Below are 27,010 nucleotides of genomic sequence, written 5' to 3' on the forward strand. Positions count from 1 at the left end.
TACATACATACATACATACATACATACATACATACATACATACATATATATATATATAATGGTTATAGTTTATCCTGGAGTTTCCTTTCTTCAAACAAAAATCATGTAGCTAATTGAAAAACACTTCTGGATAAGAAATATAGGTTCCTCTAAACTCCATATTCTGTAAGTAAAAATATTAAAATGAGTTATTTAAAAAGTAATATATTATGGAGTGAATGTTGTAGCACAAAATGACTTTAGCTCTAGTTCACAACAATGACATTTTTAAAAAGAGACATAGCTGTAGTATGTAGGTATATGTGTGTATGTGTATATAATGTGTATGCGTGTGTGTGTATACAAATACTCTTTTGCTGAATTCAAGCTTATTGTTTCACAGATGTTTTGTTTTCTTTTCCTCTTTTTCCCATTCTTAACTTTTAGTATTCATAATGCTCTATTATCGCATCTGAATTACCACCTACCTTGGACACAGTAGGCGCCCATCACAAGTCACAGCAATCCAACTCACATACAAATGAAAATATTTGGAGCTATATTTTTGAGGACAGCAAGGAGAGAAAAAATAAATCTCTATCCACCTCCATTAACATCTAATGTTCCATCTCTTTCCTGCAATGCCTTCCTGATCTTGAAAATGCATGAAAATGCCACATAGACTATCAAAATTCGGATGTAGTTTACTCAGAATCCTGTTTTTGAGTTGCTGAATCTTTTTGCAAAAATGTGTATTTTTTAACTAGAAAAAAGAATTACCCGAAGACTCACATGATTTCACAGTAAGATCTATGAAAGAGACTTGCTTAGGATAACATCAGGGGAAAAGAGGATTTTTTTAAAAAAAATAAAAAATACAGTGCCACCTAGAGCAAAGATTTCTCAGCACATGCCAGATTAACACAGAGATAATTTCTTCTTTAGTCAACCCTCTCTGCTTCTCTGTGACATTAACAAAACAAGGCAAAGTCCATTAGTTTCTACTAACTTTCTAAAGACTTTTTAATATACATCATTTATATTTAGGTTTTAAGTATGGTTTCTAGCTATAGTACTGGAAGCTGCACAAAACCTGGCAAAATAAGAACAGGAATGTTTTTAAATAAATACAAATCTAATCAAGAACACTGGTTTTGAGATTATCTTTTCATTAAAAAAAGGTAACATCAAATAAATAGTCTGAGTCATCTCATGTAAAGCATATGAACATTTTCAATTATTTTGGAATTAGAAACTGAACCAGCTAGAGAAAAAAAATACTAAATGTTCATAAATCACTTCCATAGAATTACTTAAATGAATATAATTTGTTTCTCCTCACTCGTACACTTACTCATTGGCTAAATAGTTGCGTTGTTGGGCAACTTTCCCTTGTTTTTTATTTATATATTGTGCATTATTTTGTGGCTTGTATTCTCTTTTATAAATAGTAAACTGATAAATAATTTAGATTAGATGTACTTGTGGTATGTTCCATGTATACAATTATACCAAGATAGTTCCAGTCACCATGGCCATTGGTAAAATATTATGATCGTTAGACCTCTTAATAGCAGCAACCTTCAAACATGTGGTGTGCAAAATATTTTGTCAATCTCTTTAATAATGTATTCCCGATTATTGTGCTAGATGGTGACTATCTTTAGTATATCCAAATTTAAACATTTTGGATTTATTGTTTTCTGAATATGAAAGATAGTTATCATTGGAGTTTTCTTCTCCTTAGATATTCTTTTACAAATGTTTTGGGCAATGTCCTGATGATTTGAAATATGCAAATATGCAATGTAGTCAATATTTCTTCAAAGAATGTTTACCTTGCTTTTCAGCGATGAAGTTATCAGTGCCCTGTATATTTCTAACTCGGAACATGACTGATATTATATTAATAATTGTATGTACAATTTTATTTTATTTTCTGTTGTGAAGAATTGGAAGAAATTTAAAAAAATCTTGGAAATTTGATACTACTACAAAATAAGGCCATAGGAACTGAATGTTTAATGGGCACCAAATGTTACCATCAGAGGTGGTATTTAGCAGGTTCTGACCAGTTCTGGACAACTGGTAGCGGAAAGTTTGAGTAGTTCAGAGAACTGGTAAATACCACCTTTGACTGGCCCCACCCCCATCTATTCTCTGCCTCCCGAGTCCCAGTTGATCGGGAGGAAATGGGAATTTTGCAGTAACCTTCCCCTGGAGTGCAAAGGAAATGGAGATTTTACAATATCCTTCCGTGGAGTGGGGTGGGAATAGAGATTTTACAGTATCCTTCCCCTGCCACGCCCACCAAGCCATGCCCACAGAACTGGTAGTAAAAAAAATTGAATCCCATCACTGGTTATCACAATATTTTAGATGCAATATATATTTCTATCTCTTAATAATAATAACATAGTAAACAGTAATTCAACCAAATTAGCAAATAAATGCAACATGCAAGCTTGATGTTAGACGCAACATATAAATGTGCCATAGACTTAGTGACTTCTATATTGTAAATGTAATGAGCTTTGATGGAAGCTGAGCATTTATTAGATGGAGATGATCAAAATGTCGCATTGGCAAAGATGTCTACTTGCAACTTGGATGATCACAGACTATAACTGTTTGAAATGAAGGAGCTAACAAGGTGAAATCACTGCACATGACCAAAGCTCACCTATATCGTTTTTCTTTTGAATTTTCTCCAATGTAGAACGATCTCCAGGAACAGACTTACGTGGGTGCTTGGTAGTTGCCTTTTGTGATGAAGGAGTAGGAACTGGGTCACTCCCTTTACTGACTGATGGACTCCTCTGCTTACCAGAACTACTGGGCATTGTTTGCCTATTGGGTTTAGCATTGGAATTTAACAAAGCATCTGTGTCAAAGATAGGCTGGGAGGACTCATGCATGCCTTCCCAGTTGACAGTGCGGCCTGTTAGTCCATCAGCTTTATCACTTAGTCCAGGACATACACCATGAAGCAATCCTCCCCCTATAATTGCCAGAAAATAATAAAGACATTTGAAATTAGAATTCATTCCCAATTCTCCGTTATTGAACAAAATGAAGAAACGGAGACAAAGCAAGACAACGAAGAAACATCAAAGCATTAGCTACAGACAACATGTGATATGGTGGGATTATATGAATTTAAATCTAAAACATGTAGTCATGCAGTTAATATTGCTATGAATGGTCCACCCAAAGACCTTCCATATCTTCAAAAAAAGTTCTATTGTCTTTGGAATGAGGGAATACCATAGTTATATGATCTATTTAAGCAACCTCAGAATGATGAATCATTGAATTGATGTTTAAAATGGAGTCAAACAATATATGATTATTGGTATTTTAATTATTTTTAATTAATTAATTAAATAAGTAAATTAATTATTTTAATTTGTTAAGCAACATGCAAGATTTTTAAAAAAAATCAGATCATGACTATATGAGGAGTTAATAAGGAAGTAAATTAGGCAAATGAATTAATCAACTTAATTTCCCAAGCTATAACATGTTAGAAATTAGACAAGTACTTCATTATGAGATCAGTTTGCCAGATGATTGCCAAATAATAAGAGGGTGAACGTACTGTTTATACAGAGTTACAAGGAACACACCCAAAGATGTCTGAGATGGTGAAGATGAACAGTCTACAAGTGCTTATTGCTTGGATGACTATGAAACGATGGAAGTGAAATATTAAACATTACCAATGCATATTTGGTGTGGAATATTGAAGTTAATCTAGATATAATTATAATGTCGATTTGTGTTTTTCCTATAGGAACAGTGCATTGCTTACCAATAGCTGCCTTGACTTCAATGGCTTCTGAGTCCTTTGAATATCCACTTAATCCAGCTGCATTAACAGCTCTGACACGGAAAATGTAGCGATCTCCAGTAGTAAGTCCATGACAAGTGAATCTTAAGTAAATCAATGTATAAATGAAATGAAATTAAACTAATTAAAACACTGTGAAACTATACAGTATTTCACTCTTTACACAAACGATTTCTTATATGAAATAAAGCACATGTTTCTTAAGTAATGAAGTACAGTAGGATTACAAAGAATATAAAAATGGCAAGGTCCATTGCAAAATTACTTAATAATTATTTTCTTATCTTCCTTGTCTCTTTCTTCATCGAGGGGACAGGGGATAGTGGGACTGCAATGAAGGATTTTGATTCTGCATGAAGGCTTAAATTTATGGAGGGGCAATGAACAAATCCTTGCTCATGCCTCTCATATAACAGGCTATACATATATAGAAATGCCTGAATAGTAATCCTTTAAAAGTTCACAACAGCTGTATCTTATCACAAAATGCCAAACTGGTCAATAAGTTGAATCATTTTACTTGTTTACGTGAACTTAAGCACAATGCTCTTAAAGTAATTTACTCTGAAATGGGCCTCTACTTATGATATAGACCATGATGGTGAACCTATAGCACGCGTGCCAGAGGTGGCATGCAGAGCCCTCTCTGCTGGCACGCGTGCCGTCGCCCCAGGTCAGATCTCCGTGGCGTTTCTTTTGTGACCTTTTGTTTCCCTGCAAACGACAAAACAGAAGCTCATGAAAGAAAAAGATCTTACCTCTTGCCACACTGCCCGTGTTGGGATGCCCTGCCTCTTGCCAGCCAACTGATCTTTGGGTCTCTGCTGTGCATGTGTGCACATGTATGCGCATGCACATGTCTGCACCTTCCAGTTTGGGCATGCGCACACACGCAGTTTGGGCACTCAGTGTCTAAAAGGTTCACCATCACTGATATAGTACTTTACAGACAATATATATGTTCTTTTGGTTGTGATAACATATGTTGTTTTATCATTCATGGTTTGTTATGGTTGACATAATGGTACAAATCATTGATGTGATATTGAGAAAAAGTGCTCTCTTGCAGGTCTTGGAATTGGCATGTTTGATGCTTCATATGAATTGCAGAATATTAGGGTTTATACAAGATTTAATAGAAGTTCTTGAATATATAATCAGAATTTATATGTGGTTGTTTAGCTTATTTAAATGATTTGTGCTGAGATATACAGACTAATAGAATGCAGGGAATAAGAAATTAGGATATCCAATACATCGGTGCCAAGAAAAAGAATTTGGCAAACCAAAAGTCACATAATTTTACAAAATTACAACTCAATCAAATATTTCATTCATGCCACTTTTCAGGAGGAATCCAGTTATTGAACATTCATGCAATATTTTTCCTTTTTTGCCCCTTTTCAAATATTATTTCGCAAATGATACTTAATTGTACAATTTTATTACCTTGTGCCTTTCACAGGGTTATTGTTGCATGGCACCCAATCACCAGACCCTACTTTACTTGCTTCTATGTAGTATCCTACCAATTCCTTTGCATCTTCAGATTCTGTCCAAGCGACAACTACTGATGTATCTGTATTTCGGGTGGGTATAATGTTGCTTGGTGGGCTAGGAATATCTAGAGGAAAAGATAAACTATTAGAGGGTAGGATTCCTACTTTAACTGCAGCATTCATTCATTCATTCATTCAAATTTAGAACTCCAATGGCATACTATTTAAAGCAAACAACATACAAAATATAATGTATGAAAAATATATATACATAAATAACATCCATATGGACAGCTGGTATTATTTAAAAGAATACCCTTTCAACAGATGGACCATATCCACCCTACACCAAGGCCCAGAGGAACAACCAGTTTTTCAAGGTCTCCTACAACAGCATTAGGGTAGGAGCCATAGGAGCCAGATGATCTTATTCCATGAGGGAAGACACCATGACAGAGAAAACATGCTTCCTGATCTTGAAAGATTACAATGTTTAATGAAGGGGACCCAGAGTACCAGCTCTTATAAGATAGGCAGAAACCCTGAGAACTGAACAGTCTCTCAAATAGCACTGGAGTAGTAATAGGTAAGCCAATAATCAATATTATATTGGAGTGTCCTTCATTGTATACTTACCAAGTTTGTCACCAACCACAGTGGCTTCAGTGGCCTCAGAGGGCTCACCAATTCCAGCTGAATTACAACAGCGAACACGGAATTGGTAGGATTTCCCTTCAGCTAAGTCAAAAAGTGCGAAGCGAGGAGACTTTACTGGGATCTCAGTATTCACTCTTTGCCAATTTTCTGTTCCTGCAACACACTAGAATAAAAATTTCAGAATTGGAAAAGACCAGTGTCTTCAACCAAAAATCATAGACTTTTCTCTAATGTGAGCAAACAAGTCCCCCCTTTAAATAATGCTTAATGAAGTTCCATTATTAGAATAGAATAGAATAACAGAGTTGGAAGGGGCCTTGGACGTCTTCTAGTCCAACCCCCTGCTTAGGCACGAAACCCTACACCACTTCAGACAAATGGTTATCCAACATCTTCTTAAAAATTTCCAGTGTTGGAGCATTCAGAACTTCTGCAGGCAAGTTGTTCCACTTATTAATTGTTCTAACTGTCAGGAAATTTCTCTTTAGTTCTAAATTGCCTCTCTCCTTGATTAGTTTCCATCCATTGCTTCTTGTTCTACCCTCAGGTGCTCTGAGGAATAGTTTGACTCCCTCTTCTGCAGCATAACCAATAACAGCCTAATTCTACTATGCATTTTTAGTTGAGCATTTCTGTCACAATCTAAAGTAAAATCTGAATGTGCAGGGCTTTAGCATTTTCCACAGATCTAATAGGATGAGATCATTGTTTTTAAAGTATTCAACAATGCTCATATCACACACAAGATCTTGGGTACCACTCAGAATGTAGACAATCTATATTTATTTCCTGTTTAGTTTGATTAATTGACCAAATGTTCTAGGATGCTGTAATCTGAAGGACCTAAAAAAAGTTCAACTTTTATTATGCTATGATCCATTGCTATGACACTTTAATTTTTAAAATTCTTCCTTGATTTCATTAAATCAGATTTCTCTGAGCATTTTAGATAGAGGCAAAATGATATCCACAGTATTAAATTATTTTGAGACTTTGTATTGTGACTCAAACTTACTGTGACTCTGCTCTCTTTGAAATTTCTTTTATATTTCAAATTATGCCCTTTGATGAATAAACCACCCCCCCAACCCGCAAAATGCCCTTCTTGTTCTTGTACTAGAGTTGATCACATTGGATCACATTATCCTGGTTTTCTCCCTTTCATCAAGCTTCTGTTTTGCCTGCTATATCAATATTCTTGTGGACCTAAGAGGTTCTTTCACAATGGTGATTGGAGGATTGGGAAAGAACTGCTGTCAGAATGTAAAATCAAGACAAATTACCGATAATCAGAGCAAGAAAAGATATTGAAATCTTAGGAATAGCTTTAAAAGTACTGAGGACCACAATTAAAAGCAATTATAAAAATATATATTTGTAAATTTTCTTTCTTTCAACATTCTCAATATTCAATCCAATCAGTACTTCAACTATTACAGAACTAGTTAGTTCCCCAAGTATCACTTTTTCTTGTCCATCCATCCATCCATTCAATTTTCATTAAATGAAACCAAAGAAAAGACAACTTTTCTCTCCCTCCTTATTTATCAGTGTTACTTATTCAATTATTTCATATATATTCATAGCTTTTTTCTACATTTATTGTAAACACTACATTAAACACAAGAGAAAGACAGGCATAGCAAGAATAGCTCCAAAGTCTTAAAACAATTTTAAGTTTTTAAAGTATTAATACTGTTGAGACACTCTGTAGTGTGTGTCTTTGATGTTAAATTAAATAGTTTGAAATGAAAAGGTATCAAACTAATAGCTTGGCAAAAAAATCAATGAAAAAATAGTGCACGGTCATCTTGTTTTTACCTTTTCAACAAAGTACATGACACCTTCATGGCCTCGTTCATGTGGAGGTTTCCAGCTAAGTACTATGTAGTTCTTAGTTGCCTCTGTAACACGGAGGTCTAATGGAGGTCCAGGAACAATACCTTCTGCTTGAAGAAGAAAAAGAAAAAAAGAAGAATCAGCAGAAGAAGTTTATTCACTTTTTCCTCCACTAAGAGCCCCTCTGTATGCTGCATCTGCATTGATCTAGCACTGGTGCTGTATTCTTGAGCATCTAAGAACTGGCTCAACTATGATGCAGCTCAAATTGCAACACTCCCACTTTACTATCATGGTACTGGAATTTCTTAGATCTTGAAGTAAACCATTTCCCGCTTTCAGGGATTTTGCCTCACACTTGCACTCTGCACTAGTGCTCAGAGATCTTTAGCAGATTTCATACACAACCAAACTTGATCTTAATCCTAGTATTCTAAACAGTTTTGTAATCCTTGTAAAACCCTACTGATTTCTGTGTTCATGTAAGCAACATAAAACCTCATCCTATTGTCTAGCATCTGTAATTACTCTTTCTCACCTTATAGGTAAAGATATGTTCTATGCTACAATTTACAACCATAACCAACCTAGGGGGAAAGTTCTTGGCTGCAAATCTATAACATCATATATAGTATTATAGATTTCAATGAGAATTTGAGAAATTAAATCCATGTTTTGATACTGAAATGACTGTTTCCTTCAGACCAGCAGCTCAAATCATAGTTATTATTGCCAAATAAATGAACATAGCATGAACTGAAGACACAGGGTTACAACTGAAAACTAGTAATTATTTTTCTATTTTCTACACCGGACATTTTTTTTCTCTAGAAACTTCTATTGATGTCTGTCAGACTTGCAATATTTATACTCTTCTATTGGTGAGATGGAGAGAACACAGATTGGCTCATGATGATTTATGCCTGTTTTCTGCAGTTATGTCAACTTCAAAATGCTTTGAGTGGCTTACATTACCACTGAACAATAGAAAGCAAATGAGCCTGCAGAACAATTGAATGCCTTTATGTAGGCAATCAACCTGAGACTAGAAAAGTTCAGTTTCAGAAATGAATTTTCTCAAAGAAAATAAAAGTAAATAAATTTTCTATCCAACACAGCAAATCTACTTACATGGCTGGGAAAAATATTTTTTAAAACCTAAAATTAATAACGGTATGTGTAAAACTTGCTATTCTAGAAATAGAACATTTCTGAGAACTTTGGAACATTGCTTTTATCTTTTAAACCAAGCCAATTTGATCATTCCAGGAGTGGTCTGATGACTTTCTGAATGATAATCCTTTGAACCAGAAATGATTTGTGGCAGTCCAGATGTAGTCCAGCTCTCAGAACAAGTCCACAATATCACAAACCATCTTTGGAACAGTCAGATTGACCAACAAGAGAAATAGAATATTTTGAAGAATGATTTAAACATTTTAGACTGTTCTGAGTAAGGTTTTGCACATATTTTCTCACAATTATTTTAAACAGCATAGTCATATTTCCTGATTAAACTACAATACATATATAAAGTTTAATGTGAGAAGCCAAGACAAAATGATGTTTAGGCTTCAATACAGATATAATCTCCAAATAAAATATTAATTTCTATACAAAAAAAAATGTGTTACCTGAAGGTTCCTCTTCAGTAACTATAATCTGTCCGGTCCAAGGGGCAGAAGGATGACCTAAACATATTGACAATGATTAGTTGAATTAAGCATTACCCCTTACTTGCCCAGTTATTTAACTTCCCTTGTTGTAACCAAATAACCTTAACATTAATATTTCAGTCTGGAAAACAGAAACCATTAAGGTAATAAAGTCAGATCTCTACTTACTTCCCTGACTCAGTTCATAACTGCTATACATACATATCTTAGTTGCATATAGTAGTTGGAGTAGAGACATGACTTATCTCTTTCCATTAGTTACATCATGCTTTCCAAAACTGGGCTTTTCCAAATGTATTGGACTACAGCTCCCATTAACTTCACTTATTTGGGCCAACTTCCTTCCCATAGAAAAAATTCAGATGCCTCAGGTTTTAATACAATGTTTCTGTGCAAATTTATTTTATTTTATTCATTTATCTTATTCAATTTCTATAGCCACTCATCTCGATCCAAATTTTAAAACCATAAAAACAGTAACAAATTATACATATAGGCAAAAAAAAATTATCATAATAATTACATAAAAATGAGCATTCACAGGCTTTTCTAACCTTGTGGTGTCCACATGTCCTGCACTAGAACTAACACAACCACCTCTGGTCATGAGGTGCTAGGGATCTACAGACCAATGCACCTGGTAAGCATCAAGTTAGAAAACATTCTCAAAGTTCTCATTCACACAGCAGCTTTGCACTGGTTCTGAATAGACCTGCTTCCTGTTTCCTCACGAAAGAGCCATCTTAATGACAGCATGCTGAGACAGATTAAAGATGGTCCAAGGTGATCCAGCAGAAAGAAGTGTCATGCATCAGTAAATAGAACCATAACTGCTTTATGAACATTTCATATCATAAGGCAGGGAGTCTTTGGAAGGCTGACTGGAATCCAAATGGCTTGTTGTGGGATCAAGTCCTCCCATCCAACTGGGACTCTGTACCTTTGCTTTCACTGCTGGAGGGTACAAATCTTTGACTGGTGACTATTTTCTTGTTATGTTTGTTTCTGTTTCATCAGGGGAGCATCAACCTCACAGAACACCTCTACTTTGGTGAGCTCCTTTCCAGGTTGGATGAAAAAAGTAAGAAAAGAGGGACAAAGGACTAAAGGGAAGATAATTCTTAAGAGAAAACTATATCACAGCATTTCTTTATGGATAAGATTATGGTTCTGGTTCCTGTACTGAATATTTCAGATAATGATATATAAACATGGTTGAAAGAAATGTTATAGCAATAGCCATAGCACTTAGACTTATATACCGCTTCACAGTGCTTTATAGCCTTGTCTAAGCAGTTTAATAGAGTCAGCATACTGCCCCCAACAATCTGGGTCCTCATTTTACCGACCTTGGGAGGATGGAAGGCTGAGTCAACCTTGAGCCAGTGAGAGTCGAACTGCCAACTTGCTGCATTCTAACCACTGCGCCACCACGACTCTTGGTTAGAAAGGGGTTTTGTTCAGCAAATCTTATTTTGAATAGTGAAGTTTTTGTTTACTATTGTTTCCTCTAGGGGAATGCTCTTAGTCTTCATTCATATCTTCTAAAAATTAAAATTGTAAACATCTTGTTGACATACATTAGAAAGTCTCTTACTTTTAAGTCTGGCTCTATCAGCAGGATCTAATGCTGCCACAGGTTCTGAGATGCGGGATGGAATGCTGATACCAACATTATTCACAGCACGAACACGGAATATATATGAGCGCCCTTCAATTAATCCTGTGACAGGGAAGCGAGCAAACTTCACTGGTGTTTCATTGCATTGGGACCAGTGAGTGGTACCAACTTCACATCTGGAGGTGGGAAAAAAAAAGCAAGAAAGGCAAAATGACATGGAAATAATAAATACATCTCAATTCTTTCCAATATTTGCTTATGTTTGCTTTAATGCACCTGTCTGCTTCCTCTTCCTCAAAAACTGCCTAAAGGCGTAGGAATTCAGAAATTATTTTTATAGCCACTGAGTGTAGATTTATTGTCCCTTCATAAAGTAAAATGAAATAAATACATTTTGAACATCTTTGTAAATTGAATACATTGGAAAAGATACAGTCCTTATACATCCTTCTGCGCATTCTACAGGCCTATAAACATCTATGCCATCTAGGATGTTGGATTGTAAAGATCTGAATGAGCAAAGTCTTTCTTATTTTAATATACTAAGACTTATTGACCATAATGATATTAGTTACAGGATTCTACTGAATCCTCATGCACTTTTAATCAGAGTTATTTAGATGAGCTTAGTCTGCTCATATTACTTGGGCTTCTTTTCATGCTCAATCTAAATATGAAGGACTTGACCTGATCCTTGTATATCACCACAGCTTCTTCTCAGCATGTTTAATTTTATGTACATAAAAACAATGCTTTGTTTCAGACATTATGTTCAATGTGTGAAAGTTTATAGCTTAAAATAGGGTTTCTCAAATTGCAATCTAGGACCCCTGAGGATGGTCACAACTGTTTTTAAAATTTGATGAGACGAAGCGAAAGCATTGTCAAAACTAACTCCAGATTTTGTTTCTATTTTGTCTTCGCAAACCTACAAAGGGCAGCTGTGACATTACAAAGTTTGAAAATTCTCATGATACATAGATTAAAATTTAATTACTGTATTGAAACTATATGATGAATTTATTTTTTTTTGCTTTAATCTCAATTAAGTTATTAGTTTTGTTCATAGGTAAGAGGTGTCACGTAAATTCATTTATCATTTTATGTGGACACAATACAACAAAGTTTGAAGGTTAGAGTTACTGGGGTATCAACTGATGTAGTATTAGTTGAAATAGTGAAATTCCACAATATAATCAGTGAAACAGAGAGAAAAAAGATATTAAAATACTTAAATGTATACATGTATCATTATGATTACATGTATTACCAGTGTAGTAAATCATATTCTGGAATATGTGTTAATTTGAGAAAATAACAAATCCAATATTGTAAGAATCAGATAACTGAAACTTCTTAATCCACATTTTCCTTACAGTCATAATGTCAAAGAGATTACTTATCCTGGTCTATCATAAATACTAACTTATCAATGAAATATCCTAAAATAGAATGTCCACCATCAACAGCTGGTTGTTTCCAAGAGATGATAACATAATCTTTGTTAGCATCCAAACACTTCACATCTAAGGGAGAACCAGGAACTCCTGCTATATCAGCATCAGCATCTAAATGGAAGGAGATATGCATTTAAGAATATTAGCAAAAAAAGTTCTTTTACCTTATTAGTACAGTTTTAATTTTTCACTAATTTATCTATAATTTATGTCATAATAAAAACACAATCTCATTAAGAATAATAAGAAGCTATTTTTGATTACACGTTTCCTCCCTCAGTGCATCCAACCAATCACACAATATCCATGCAAATACAATAGATTGCTGACTGGTAACACCTATTATTAAAATTTAGAATATCAAAATTGCAAGCATAATTATTTGACTTTCATACAAACTTTATTATAAGATTAGAAAGAAGAAACCTTTGCCATTTAGATCAAAATGTTTGTTATACAATGTAGGTTTTGGTCTTAAGCTGATTGTTTAATAGCGAAGTCATACACAACGCACAAAAACATGCTAATAAAATGAAGAAAAACAGATAAGTAGATTATATTTTACAAAAGTTAAAGTACCCCAAAAAATTAAAAAGAAAGAAAAAGAAGAAAAAGATATATTTACTGGTAGTTTTTAAGTTCCCTCCTTTATGTATGTCTGCTAATTTGCTGTACTATAGAACTTTAAGCCTCCTTAGAAGACAGACTGTGATTATATTTGCAGGCAGTACAATACATGATGTATTGTATGTATGGGAATCATTCTTGCTTAAATTGGTTAGTCTTTTGTCACACACACACACACACACACACACACACACACACACACACACACACACATGCACAAATACATACACACATACTGTTAGTTTTTCATTGCTGCATGGAATAGAATTCCATTTCTCCATGTCTGTTGCCAATCAGATATTGTTGGAATTTTAACTCTTCTACTGGCTCACGTTATTTGTGAAATTACAAATAACTATCTCTTGGGAATGTTCTATATTTGTGATGATATATATATATTTTGATCATGTTCAACAAGAGGAGTGTTATTTCCCAGGACCTGATGACCTGGCGCCATTCTGGGCTTGATCAGAGAGTCAAGAATTTGAAGAGTATCAGAGTTGGCATTACTCTCTTCAGCTGCTTTCAACAGCTGTCACTATGATATTGAGGCACTGCATGGACTAGTGAAATGTGATCATCTAACACTTGTGCAACAGAAATTCCAGAACTTGTTAAAAGTATGAATTCCCTAGTGAAATGCATCATCTGTATGCATTTAAATCTAAAAACAACCTGATTGAAAAGAACAACATGAATATCTATAGTTAACGAAGTACAAAACTATGTATGTATAAAAATTTAGAACTAGATAAAGTGATGCTTATAGAATTACAAGTCTGTGATTGGCTTTCATAAGAATGCATTCCATAAAAATTCTGATTCTGAGCATAGTGTGGTTATTAGTTTAGAAACCATAGGTCTCAAGCATGTGTTTGTGTGATAACACAAAAAAGGTGACAGGGCTTATTTGTTTGAATGAATCAATGTTGGGAAAACACTACAGCCTACGAAGATCAGGTTGCAACTACACACATAGCTATTCTTTTACCAGGTTCAAACAAATAGGGCCTTTCTAAATCATGAAGTCATTTTTTGATTTGAATTTGTGTATGTGTAAGATTGAAAGGAAAAGAGATTTCCCTTTTTGGTCTCCTTACATCAGATGTGAATATTTGTTATTATATTTTTTGATATTTCTAATTTTTGCATTTTGGGATGGTGTCAGGATGCTCCCAAGGTACAGTACTTGTTTTGAGTAGGGGCAGAATTTGGGAAAATAAATCAGTTACATTTCTTCCTTTCAGCATATGCAATAGACTTTCACTCTCATGCACAATCTCTGCTTTAGTTCAGAGATCAAACAGGTATGGTAAAAGTCTGAAACATCTGCTCCATCCTAACCTATTTTTGATTCTTGGTTTATTTAATTGATTAAATTTGTATGCCGCCCATCTCCCTTACAAGGTGATCCTGGGTGGCTTTCCTACCCAATAGAAAATTGGAATAAAACTAAAAAAATGTGACCATTTACTAATAAAGACTGAATTTGAAAATGAGCTGGATCAAGATGAATGTTGGCAAAAAAAATAATAAATAAATCCCCAAGTCAGCCCAATTGATAGACAGTTGTGCAGTGGTTAGGAATGTGCCACCTCCTCGGTTCTTCGCCTCCTCTCTGATTCCTCCTTGTGAGGCAGACTGGAACTATTATTAAAGGGCTGTAAATAATTCTAAATGCATTCTTTGCATGCTTTCCCTATTCTGTTTTAGTCTTAATAATACTACTCATTCTCTTTCTTCTTTAACCTTATGTGTATGTGTGTGTGTGTGTGTGTGTGTGTGTAATTAGATATTTTAAAGTAATGGAGGGACTTGTTAATAATGCCTATTTAGCAGTGGTGAAATCTAAAATTTGTTACTACCGGTTCTGTGGGTGTGGCTTGGTGGGGAGGTAATGTGACTGGGTGGGCGTGGCCAACTTTTTTTTTTTTTACTTTTAAAACCATTTTTTCTATCACCTCTTCGGCAAAGAGGTTGTAAAAAAATGGTTTTAAAAGCCTCTGACAATCCCAGCTGAGTTGCCTGATCAGCAGAGGCTTTTTTTCTTTTAAAAGCCTCTGACGATCCCAGCTGAGTTGCCTGATTGACAAAGGCTTTTTTTTTCTTTTAAAAACATTTTTTTCTGCCAAAGAGATTGTAGAAAAAATACTGTTAAAAATATTTTTTAAAAAGCCTCTGATGATCGCGTGGCTCAGCTGGACATGGGGGGGCAGAGATTTTTGCTTCTGGTTCTCCGAACCACCTGCCTCCATTGCTACCGGATCGGGCGATCTGGTCCGAACCAGGAGCATTTCACCCCTGCTGTTTAGGTATTATAGATTAAATATATAAATTTCAGGGATCCGGTGGCTCAGTAGGTAAGATGCTGAGTTTGTCGATCAAAAGGTTGGCAGTCCAGTAGTTCGAATCCCTAGTGCTGCATAATGAGGTGAGCTCCTGATACTTGTCCCAGCTTCTGCCAACCTAGCAGTTCAAAAGCACATAAAAAACACAAGTAGAAAAATAGGGACCACCTTTGGTGGGAAGGTAACAGCGTTCCATGCACCTTTGGCATTTAGTCATGCCAGCCACATGACCACGGAGATGTCTTCGGACATCGCTAGCTCTTCGGCTTTGAAACAGAGATGAGTACCGCCCCCTAGAGTCGGGAACCACTAGCACATATGTCCGAGGAAAACTTTTACCTTTACCTATATAAATTCCTTCATTTTTTATTCTCTATTGAGGATTCTAATTATTTTATTTATATTTATTTATTAGTTAGAAATGTATTCTGTCTTTCCTCTAGAAGGAAAATGTGGACTGCAAGCATTTGATACTATTCAATTTTGTCTCTGTCAATGAGATAGGGAGGGTTCAATGAGTCACATAAATTAGGCTTCTGTAACTGAGGAGGAACATGAATATGGGACTTTACAATCGTAATCTAACACCTTAAATTCTATATCACATTGGCTGAATTTTGGCTGCAATAAAGCCTAAAAGAATGATGTACAGGATTAAACTGGATATGACACACGGCAAAGGAAAACAATTTGGTTCCCTTCAGAAATTTGGGATCGAGGACTATATTTACAAGGGACGCAAGAATCAGGTTGTCCACCTTTGGCATAATATATCTTTAAGAAGATCTTCTGGCAACATTTTAATTGGCGCAAGTATTTATTGTAAGGAAGGAAATTCCTATATTAAATGATACTTAATGATAATTAAAAGTATAATTATAATTAATGGTAATAATAATCATATAAAATGTGTCTATATTAGAGAAGAGAGTATAACACTGAAATCTTACTGTCATTGGTGCCACCTTCATCACTGTCTTTACTTTATAATTACTATGATATGTCTTACCTCGAACAAAAACATAAGCACTGTACTCCTCATAATAGTCTCCCATTATCACACGAATGGTATAAAGGCCTTCATCTTCTTTATTAGCATGAGTCAAGGTCAATGAGGCTCTTTCTCCACTCCAATGCATCTGAACCCATTTTGATGGAGAAATCAAAACTCCTAAAAATTAAATATATATTAAATAAATAAATATATATATACCCTGAACATATACCACTCACAAATGGATACCACTCACAAATGGAATTGTTCATGTTTAAATAAACTTCCTTTACTAAGGAAATATCTTATAGTCCTTTCACAATGATACATTTGACTGAGTTTAATTCATCGAAGTGACCTTTTTCAAAACTTTTTTCTTTCCAACCTTACATACTGTATATGGAAAAGTTCAATCAACAATGTGTTTGCTTAGGAGAATGAAAATAATCTACCATTTCCTCACATGTGATATTAAAAATGCACATCATCATCATATATGAGTGTCAACTGGTTTAATAATTGTGCGTTGGCCTTAGGAAATTAGTCTCACTCCCAAGTATTCATATTGATTTCAGGACCATCCCAAAATGTTTTCATCCTCAAGGCAAAAAAAAAGCTATTTCCAGTTTCACTCAACTTATTAAAATGGATTAGCTGTTAAAATTATTTCAAGTCAGAAAAATATCTTCAAGTGCACCCATGAACACAGTGAAGCTCAAAGAGTCAGGAGAAATTTTAAGGTGTATATAACGCTAACCATTCTGTATTTTAAGTATTTGCCAATTGAGACGCTACTCTCCCACTCTGTCTAACAATATGGCCAGTCCTCAGTTACAACAAGAAGACAGAAGAGGCTTTCACTAACTAGTTAACAAGATATTATACAGTGCAAATTATTTATTACAGTCTTTAATGAAGAAAAATATGTCTTAATCTGAATAATCAACAGTTTTACAGTTTATTGTGCAATGATAGCTTATAAGCAAATAATAGTTAAATATCCTGGCTTATTGTAGTATGTAATTCAGCCACAGTCTGGGAATAAAAGTAACATTAGTATAGGTAGCTTTAAGTTTATGTCCATTTGTTCAGTGACCATTCAAAATTACAGAGGTGCTGAAAAATAAATAAATGGACAACCGGTCCTTGAAATTCTGGCCATCACAATACCCCTGTAGTCATGTGATTACAATCTGGGTGCTCAGATGCATGGTTCGTGATTTTGATGTTGCAGGAAGTTATGGTCACATGATTGCCATTTGTAACCTTCTCTGCCAGTTTCCCATAAAAAAAGTCAATGAGGAAGCCAGTAGAGAATGTCAATAGTTTTTGCTCCAGTTTTTTCTCCTACCTGCAGCACACCTACCCTGCTGCATGCTGCCTGCACCAGCCCTCTCACGGCCTCCTCTGACTCACATGTGGCCTGTCCCAGCCATCCCAGGCCTTCCCTCCATGGTACCCCCATGCTCCTTATGCGGGACTCCTGCCTCATCTCACTTAACAACCTACAGGTTCTGGAGCTATGAAGGCAAAAGGAGCTGCCAGGATTGGTATTGCTAAGGGGTGTGGTCACAACTGCATCACTTAGCGACAGCAATCCCAATCCCAATTGGCATCATAACCTAAGGACTACCTCTTGCACAGCTTGCTTTCTATTGCATGATCCACTTTTCCTCCTACAACTTCAATTGTATAGAAATATCCTAGACAGACATCATCTAACTGAAACAAAGAAGAAGTTTATCTTTTAGTGCATGCTTACCATTCCTGTACCACTGGATTTCTGGGTGAAAACGCTTAATATCAGGATGGATGACAACTGTGCAGCCCAGACTCATTGTCTCACCTTCTCTTCCAAAAGAAACATCAAATGCATCCACAAAATGTATTTCAAACCTGGAAGCATAGCCATAAGGACTAACACCAAGGCCAACTGTAAGAAGAAAAACTATGCTTATTCCTTTGTTAAAGCTGGGTTATTTAAAGTTGATTTCTAAGCCATCTTATCTTCTTCTGAAAAGATAACTTTTCAGATTCCCAACAGTGGAAGCAATTTTAAAAAGATGCATACCAATCTGGGAAGTATATAATAGAAGTCAAAGTTGGTCAGTTTTCTCTACTATAAGATCAAAGTTCCCAGTTAAAAAGATATGCCTCAAATTCACCTTTCTTTCCATTGTATTATTTAAGTGATGCTTAAGTGATATTTCATTGTTCTATAAATTAAGTTGATTTTTTTTTAGTTTTTGATCATGATTTAACATAAAAGTGGATATTGTTTTCTGTAGGCTGGATATTACAAATCTGAGTTATATAACTATGCTAAAAATGGGTTTGGCACTCAGTTCATTCAAGCTGCATATTATTAGTTTAAGAATAGTTATGACAAATTCAAACAATGGCCCTCTGGTTAGAACATTAACCAGTGAGAGATTATACTGTTGCTTCTGTTGTTGTCTTTATTCTGAAATCACCTGAACAATAACTTTAGGGAACCAGATAATCTTTTTGAAAGCAATACTGGCAAAATAGGTTCTATGACTTCAAAAGGCTGCATTTGTTACTTTCTGCCTTGGGCATTTTTCTTTCCATTATGCTTTCTATTATGAATTTTTTCTTTCTATTAAGCTAAATGGGGAACTCTAATTTCCACATTAACAAATATACTCTAGAACAATGGTGAAATCAATTTTTTTTACTACCGGTTCTGTGGGCGTGGCTTGGTGGGTGTGGTGTGGCTTGGTGGGCATGGCAGGGGAAGGATTCTGCAAAATCCCCATTCCCTCCCCACTCCTGGGGCCAGCCAGAGGTGGCATTTGCCGGTTCTCCGAACTGCTCAAAATTTATGCTACCAGTTCTCCAGAACCTGTCAGAATCTGCTGGATTTCACCCCTTGTGTCAATCTATATTTTGTTCACCAAATAACAAATTTTTTCTTATAAAGGGCATTTAAAGTCATGGACTAATGAAAACAAGATAAAGCAGTGAATTCAGCAGGACTGCCAGATCTGGGCAGCAAAGAATACTGTATGGATATTAGAGAGTTTTGTACATCTTTACTAACATCTAGTGGTCAACTGGAATTTGCAGCCTCCAACTTTTAGAAGTCTAATCCTTTAAATGGGGAGGGGGATATCTCAAACTTGGTGATGCTGTGATCTCCTAAAATAATGATCTAATTATAGACCATGGATGATAGAAAAAAACTAAACACTAGAATTGCATAGTATCAAGATGATGTGGCTTTTCACCAGATACTTTCTTATATGTTAATATATATGATACTTATCTAAATGAGATAAAGTGCTTAGAATCTTAAAATAAAATTCTATCACATATATTATCAAAGGCAATAGGCAGAACTAAGCAATATTCTCTGCCTTCAACTGCATCTGATGTTGCAGTATAAGATAAATCATTATAAAATATTAATACTTCCAAAATGAGTATATTTCTTTAAATAATCTTCTCAAAACACTATACGGAACATTAAAAATTATACTAATACATTTCTGAATGACTCATTATGAAGTTTATCAACAACTTACAGCTTAGGGGCAGTGTGACAGTTCCAGCATGGAAAAAACTTTCATCAAACTCTCCTTTCACATATCCTATAGTTAAAAAAAAAAAGCAAAACAACATTTCTATTGTCATTGATCTGTAGGCCGCAAGACAAAATTTTAGCAAGTGGTACAAAAAAAATTGCTAAGGGTTGAATATTTGAACAAACCTACTTTTTACTACTACAGAAGCATAAGCTGAAAGTTCTCCTTTGACATTCATGGCAGAAGCACGATACTGAGCTGTGTCATCAAAATCACATCTGTGAGGAATGAAAGATTTAGGAATAATGTTAATGTCATAAAAAAGAATGGTGCTCTTATATTTTGCAATAATTTTTAAAATTGATCCTCTGGTCCCTTCCACACATGATGGCTGTGCTGATTTTAGAAAGTTATCATTTTGGCATGTTCCCCATGTACATGAGTTTGCCAATGGGCTTTGCAGCTTCAGAAATTAATTGATCAACTCCTGTTCCTGTCTTCAATACTGTGAAGACAGAAGATAGTCTTTCTTCATAAAAGCTGGATGGGCAGTTTCCCATTAGTGGAAATTACTGTCTTGTTCTTCCTTTTGGTTTCTTGTCTCCTGAAATGAAGCTGCCATGGTTGCATGGCACTTATTCTGCATTAGTTTATGAACCTAGAGGGCTTATTTTAGTATGACCCTACAAAGTCACCCTTTTTTTGTGCGTGTGTTTACTTGTTTTCCTTGCCATGAAAAGCAAATAGGAAACAAGAAAAACAAAGGAATAAGGCACCAGCCAGCTATCATTTAGGCATCCCAACTGGTCACCCAGGACTACCAGCTGTCCAAAGGAAAGGAAAGTGAGAGTCAACATAGAATGGTAAGAGCAAAGCCAGTCACTGTGTGGAAGAGGCCTTTCCTCTATCTTACTTAGGCAAATTTTATTCAGATTTATTTATCATGTACCCTGCCCTCCAAAATTGCTCATTCAACTAGATGAAATGTTAGCATAAGAGAAAAAGGTTACATTGCATGGTAGGATTCAGAGTGGGTGAGTATGAGTAAGTTTCATGATGATTTTAAAAGCAGATGTGATATAGCAGGGGCATTTTTTTAAAAAATAAATTAAAGGAGCTTGTTGTTCTTTTACCCCATTGTCCAATATCTCCAGTTTTCACATTTACCCCATTTTCCAATATCATTTCACCTTCATTGCACTATTTTCTAAGATTTATCTAATATGTTAATGCCAGTAGCTAATTTGACTATTCACTTTTACTTAATGTTTATTTATTGACGGAATCTCTATAGCCACCCTTTTTAAACAAGTGACTTTGAGAGGCAAACAATCATAAAATGTTACACTATATATGAACATTTTCCTACATCTCAAGAGCATTCTGATTCTTAAAGCATGAAAACAAGTAGCTTTTATTCTACCAAAGTCACCCATATTTTACCAGTATGATGTTTTACCACTAGACAATAATTTAATTTCTCTGTTGAATTTAATTCTTGCACAGTATTTTCAAAACTCTGTTTAGTAAAGGATAGATGTCAGATAGAATCGTTTGAATGAATGAGGAGCAGGATGGGGATAGGAATATGCAATGTGGTTAGACGGGGAAAAAGGGAAATATTACACATTATTGAAGGGTTCAACAAAAAGGAAAAAATGAAAGAAGCAACTGTTAAAGGGTTTGGGAGTTTGGTTTGGTTTTTGTTTTGTTCTTTCAACCTTACCTCAGGTTTTCAATATTTCCTCTTGGGGACAAATCTCTCCACAAAACCAGTTTCTTGTGGACTCCTTTTTCTTCATGGAACAATTTGACTCAATTTATACAATACAATTTATTGTCTTTTGCCAATGAAGAAATAGGATAATGTGCTACATAGCACCAGGATCTTATATCCTATGCAGTTAAACTGTAATCTTAATTCTTAATAACATTTTGATTGTATTAAGACCCTAAATCTGATTAGCTCTATTTAGGATATCAGCCTAAGCATGGTCATAGGACTAAGCTAGAGTTCATGGAAGATGAATGTTAATTCACTTCAGCTGATATTTTGTACATCACTTGAGATGATGTGTAGGAAGTGAATCTTTATGACAGGCTGTGTGGTTTTCTCACACTTTATGGGCAAGCAATGAGCCAAGGTATCAATCATCAAAGTGGCTTGAATTCTAGTCAGGATAACATCAGCCGAACCATTTGCTGAATAAAGTGATAACCCAGCAGCAAATTCTAAGCATCATCAAAAGACAGCAAACCGTTAGTCATTTAATTTGTTTCTAATATATATTTTATTGCTAGATATTAGGTGAAGGAATTGTGATATGTTTTGTTTCATGTGCCAAAATAACTTGTCTGAATGCTGATATTATACAAGATATTATCCGGCATCACATGCAGAAAAATATCTTAAAACAGACTGACACACACAAGTGGAAGTTGCTTCCATCCACACAATGAATGATGGGTGTGGTCATAATTGTTTATTACTTTCCATCTTCCATGACTTTTAGCCCTTCTACTACGTAGCACATCATTCTGTGTGGGTCTCCTGGATTTCTGTAATTGAGAGAAGCTGCAGTACTTTAGGTTCAAGTTAATACTTGTAGAAATAATACAGAAGAAGTTAAATTTCATTTTGTACACATCAGTGTATTACAGATTATTCCACTAGGGCCATTTTTAAAAAAAGAATAGGCAGTTTGCATTGCACAGTTTTTCTAAAAAGTAAAATCTTCATCTTTCCACCAAAAGAAAAAAGTTATGGGCAATGAATTCCAGTTGTACATAGAATTAAATTAACGGAAGAGTGTTTGAATGAAAAAAATATGAATCAGGTAAAGCTCAGGGTCTGATAAAGAACTATTTATTTTAAGAATGTAAACAGAGGCATGTTTTGTCTGAAAGTCATCTTTAGCCTTACTGTTAGTATTTATTAAGTGCTTAAAACTATATTCTAGTTAATAGAATAGAATAGAATTAGAATAGAATAGAATAAGAAAATTATTCATTTATTATTATTAAAATTATTAGAAAATTATTATTTTCTAATGGCTTTCAGAGTAGGATTAGAATCCATCATGAAGATAACAGCAAAAAGAAATGTAACTTAACAGACTCATTTGCTAATAATGTTGTTATAGAAATTGCTAACAGATAATGGTGATGTGTTTTCAAAATATTATTTTATTGCTTGAATACATTCTAGCATTATGTGTGGATATTTAGTTGAAATTTTAGATATAGAAGGGAAACTATGTATCATATGCTAACACAATTATCTGGAAAACAGTTAATCTGTAAATAATAGCTTCAGTTAAAACAATATCTCAGCAAGGAAACATTACTTCTTAATGATTTTTGATCACATTTCTTATACTGTAATAACATTGTACAGGAGCTAATGGAACATATCAATCAAAACCTGATGTTCATTCATAAAGTTGTACCCTGTTAAAAATCTACATTGTGATATATCCGGACATTACTTGGGGCACCAAAAATACTTTGCTAATGAGTTTTGAGTTTAACTGCAGTTATAAAATACCTTATATAGGGTAATCGTGAGGGCCATGATTACTTCTGACAAGATTTCAGTATAGACATCAACATTTCTAGAAGAACAAGGCTGGTGTACTCTAACATTACATTTAAGAACACCTTGACAAGGTGAAAAGACTGTTGAGCACCAGGACAGCAAGTTTACTGTTGTACTCTTCTGAAAACACAAGCTTTAGAAACATAACTCAGAACCTGGTGTAGGCTAAATGAAGCAACTGGCAGGGAGCATTAACCAGTGATCCCACACCAGCCCACCTTCATATCACCAAAGTCAGGCCTGTTACTGAACAGGACAAATTCAACTAGATTCATTATCCTATGTTACCTCCCTTGATCAGACAATGTTACATTGATAAAATAATCAGATCCTGGATTACATGTTTCTCTTATTGACTACCTGGTATTTAATGACAAATCTTTCAAGCTTTGGGACAGCGACTTAAATTACACAGATTCTGCTTGCTGGATGGGCAATCTACCAATACATATCTAGAATCTAGTTAGATTTCCATTTCAACAACACTATCATTTTCTCTCTAGCTTCTTCCACTGATAGCTATTTTTCAATCTTTAATTCTGACACTCACATCCTTCAAGAAATGCTTTCCCATTTCCATTTTTTTTCTATTGACAGACAATAGCTTGTTCAGGCATTCAATCTTCCCTTGAAATTACCATAACAGAGAATGAAGACATGTTAGTTGATTCCCATGCTAAATCCTATCATCTTCCATTCTCTGGGAGATAATATCTGCATTGACAAGCAGGGCCAGATCTAGGCTAAAGCCTGAGTAAGCACCAGCCTAGGGGCATCAGATCAAAGCCTAATATGTTAACTGTTTGCTGAAAACAGGAAATAGCTGATTATGCTTAATATACAAGGTAGAATAAAAGGAAGGGGAGTAAGGAAAAGAAGGCATTATATTAACCTGGTCTGCTTTGCCCTTAATTCATACTGCCCAAAATTATGAAAAGGGTTACTTCCACAGTAAAATGCCCTATAAGTATACATTAATTTCCTAAAATGAAATGTCATGTATCCCCTTTTAGGAAATAGATTTAGATTCATAGGCTATATAACTTATCTTTCTACACTGTGTTGTCTACTCCATCAGTAATGCACACATTTTCATTTATTATATTACCTAAATGCAGAAATTTTAGTTTAAATCTTTTCTATATTAAAATAATTGATATTCCATATATTCTTATTTATGGAGCACCGGGAAAGATAAATATAGAGAAAAAGACAACAAAATCTCTGAAAATCTCATCCCCAAAAACATAAAATGCTTTCACTACTTATTTTTACAATAATATAAGTTTATATCAGCATTTGAGAACTGGACACATGCAAAAATGTAAAATCTGTATTAATAACAAGAGGTATTTCCTACTCTAAAAGGTATTTAAGAATATAGAATAATAAAAATGCTATATTATATAATTTATTACTCCTGCTACCAAAACACATACTAGGTAGTAAAATGTTCTAAGGAACATAACTAGTACAACAAAATCTGTTTGGATACATTTTGTATTTTCCACAAACTATTAGACTTGAAAGTTAATTTTATAAACTTTCTGCTTTGTTGGCATACTTAGTCAATAAAAAAGATTAAATGATTTGTAATTTAATTAGTAATTTTTATTCTATATAAGGTTAAATCAGCAAATGATTGAGTTATTATACATTCTTTCCTGCAATAATTTAATCTAATTTCTAAATAAAGTTACATTAAACTGGTTTTAAGGTTGTCTGCCATAGTTTGCTATAACCCATTTTTTCCAGCAAGCCGGGCTGGCTTAAGAAGAAATTTTAAATGTTTTAATTGGTTTGTGATTTTTAATTTTGGGGCCAAATTTATATATATTTTAATTGTTTTTTAATATTTGTATTTCATGTTCTTAATTCTGGCTGTACACCGCCCTGAGTCCTCAGGGAGAAGGGCGGTATATAAATTGGAAATAAAATAAATAAAATAAATATGTCCAGTTGTCAAGTTTCTCATTACTACACCATTCTCCTTATGCTAACATGTTTTTGTTTTTGTTTTTAAAAAAAACAATTACATGCAATATAATAAAATAATCACAAAATCTTTTTTAGGGGATTCAAAGCACAGGTAGCTTTCATAAATTGTTATTGTCCCAGTAGGCCAAGATAGCTTTCAATCATCCAGTTCTTCCTCCCATATTTTCCAGGGTTACACATCCCATAAACATATACACGTTTTGTTCTTCTAGCAACAGCATCCCAAAATATGAAGCTTGAGCAGGGCCAGCAGATTTCCTTGTGTGCCCTGCAGTCATGGGAAATTAAAATTTGTGAAAGCTCAACAGGACCTCTTGCTCGTTAACCATGAGTTTTTGTACTTGGTTCAATAAGAAATTGCAGAATTCTACTTAAATCAAGTTGGAGCCATTTATGACAGATGGTCATAGGTGGAAAAGATATAAAAATATTTTGATGGTGTTCAAGACCCAGATTATATTGAGAGATTTAAAGGTTCCTTGTAAGGATAAGATTTGAAAAAAGAGACCTTTATTTTAATTATGAATTTAAACCATTATAAATTATCTAGAATTTCTTATATGCCTAGAATTCAGTAAGTTATATAAGTATATATCAATATAAACACTAACATATTAATTAATTAATGTTAATTATGCTAGATAAATAATCTTAATACAGCACTGGTAGAAATTGATCAAGGGCATACAAAACATCAAATCAGCCTTAGGATGTCTTATATTTTTACAAGCAATTTCAGAATATGTATAACTTTTCATAAGATGTTTTGGTGCCCAATAAAATAAAAACCACTAGTTCCTATTTCAACAGATTCTTCCAGTATGATATTACTAGCATCATCTTCAAAAGACATACTCATATACTATAGGGATTTATCATATACTATAATTCTAAAGAAAAAAGAAAAAGATTACAAAAACTATATACTATATACTATATCCCTTACTTGTTAATTTCCAAAGAGTGCATCCCATACCGACTTTCGATTGCATATTTACCAGGATGAGTATGGATATTGATGGGAACATTGTTTTTATACCTATGAAATAAAAATGGATTTATGATAAACACATCAAACATGAAGAAGAAATGAAAAAATATAAATTTCATAAAAAATAGATTTAGCAAAAACTGAAAAATGAGACTAAATTGAATTACTTGTTCACATATAAAACGATTGATAATATCTAACTGGAATATTGCAGGGTAGAAAAAATGACTCATAAAGTGCAACACTTTTACGCATCTGATTTCATATTACATATCATTTGTATATATTTATGGAAAGGAATATGTAGTAATAATAAAATAGGCAT

General features: G+C 34.4%; 1 protein-coding gene across 6 annotated transcripts in view; it reads right to left on the reverse strand.

Annotated features, from left to right (window-relative positions):
- The window catches only part of MYOM1 (myomesin 1), an 80,449-nt gene that overhangs the window by 26,154 nt on the left and 27,285 nt on the right, over positions 1-27,010 (reverse strand). For 3 of the 6 annotated variants that reach the window (XM_070940599.1, XM_070940601.1, XM_070940598.1), the window contains 13 exons: positions 26,641-26,733; positions 20,288-20,376; positions 20,099-20,164; positions 18,313-18,483; positions 16,566-16,727; positions 12,551-12,692; positions 11,101-11,300; positions 9,462-9,518; positions 7,810-7,937; positions 5,968-6,151; positions 5,282-5,456; positions 3,794-3,915; positions 2,663-2,980 (listed from right to left, as the gene is read on the reverse strand). In XM_070940599.1, the coding sequence (XP_070796700.1) occupies positions 2,663-2,980; positions 3,794-3,915; positions 5,282-5,456; positions 5,968-6,151; positions 7,810-7,937; positions 9,462-9,518; positions 11,101-11,300; positions 12,551-12,692; positions 16,566-16,727; positions 18,313-18,483; positions 20,099-20,164; positions 20,288-20,376; positions 26,641-26,733 (1,907 nt within the window). The remainder of the gene's footprint in view (positions 1-2,662; positions 2,981-3,793; positions 3,916-5,281; positions 5,457-5,967; positions 6,152-7,809; positions 7,938-9,461; positions 9,519-11,100; positions 11,301-12,550; positions 12,693-16,565; positions 16,728-18,312; positions 18,484-20,098; positions 20,165-20,287; positions 20,377-26,640; positions 26,734-27,010) is intronic. The other 3 variants (XM_070940600.1, XM_070940604.1, XM_070940603.1) reach the window with 3 other exon arrangements.

Source organism: Pituophis catenifer, unplaced genomic scaffold (genome assembly GCF_029215685.1).
Source record: "Pituophis catenifer annectens isolate HBS135680 unplaced genomic scaffold, rPitCat1.0.hap2 SCAF_3, whole genome shotgun sequence".
Classification (NCBI taxonomy): Eukaryota; Metazoa; Chordata; class Lepidosauria; order Squamata; family Colubridae; genus Pituophis; species Pituophis catenifer.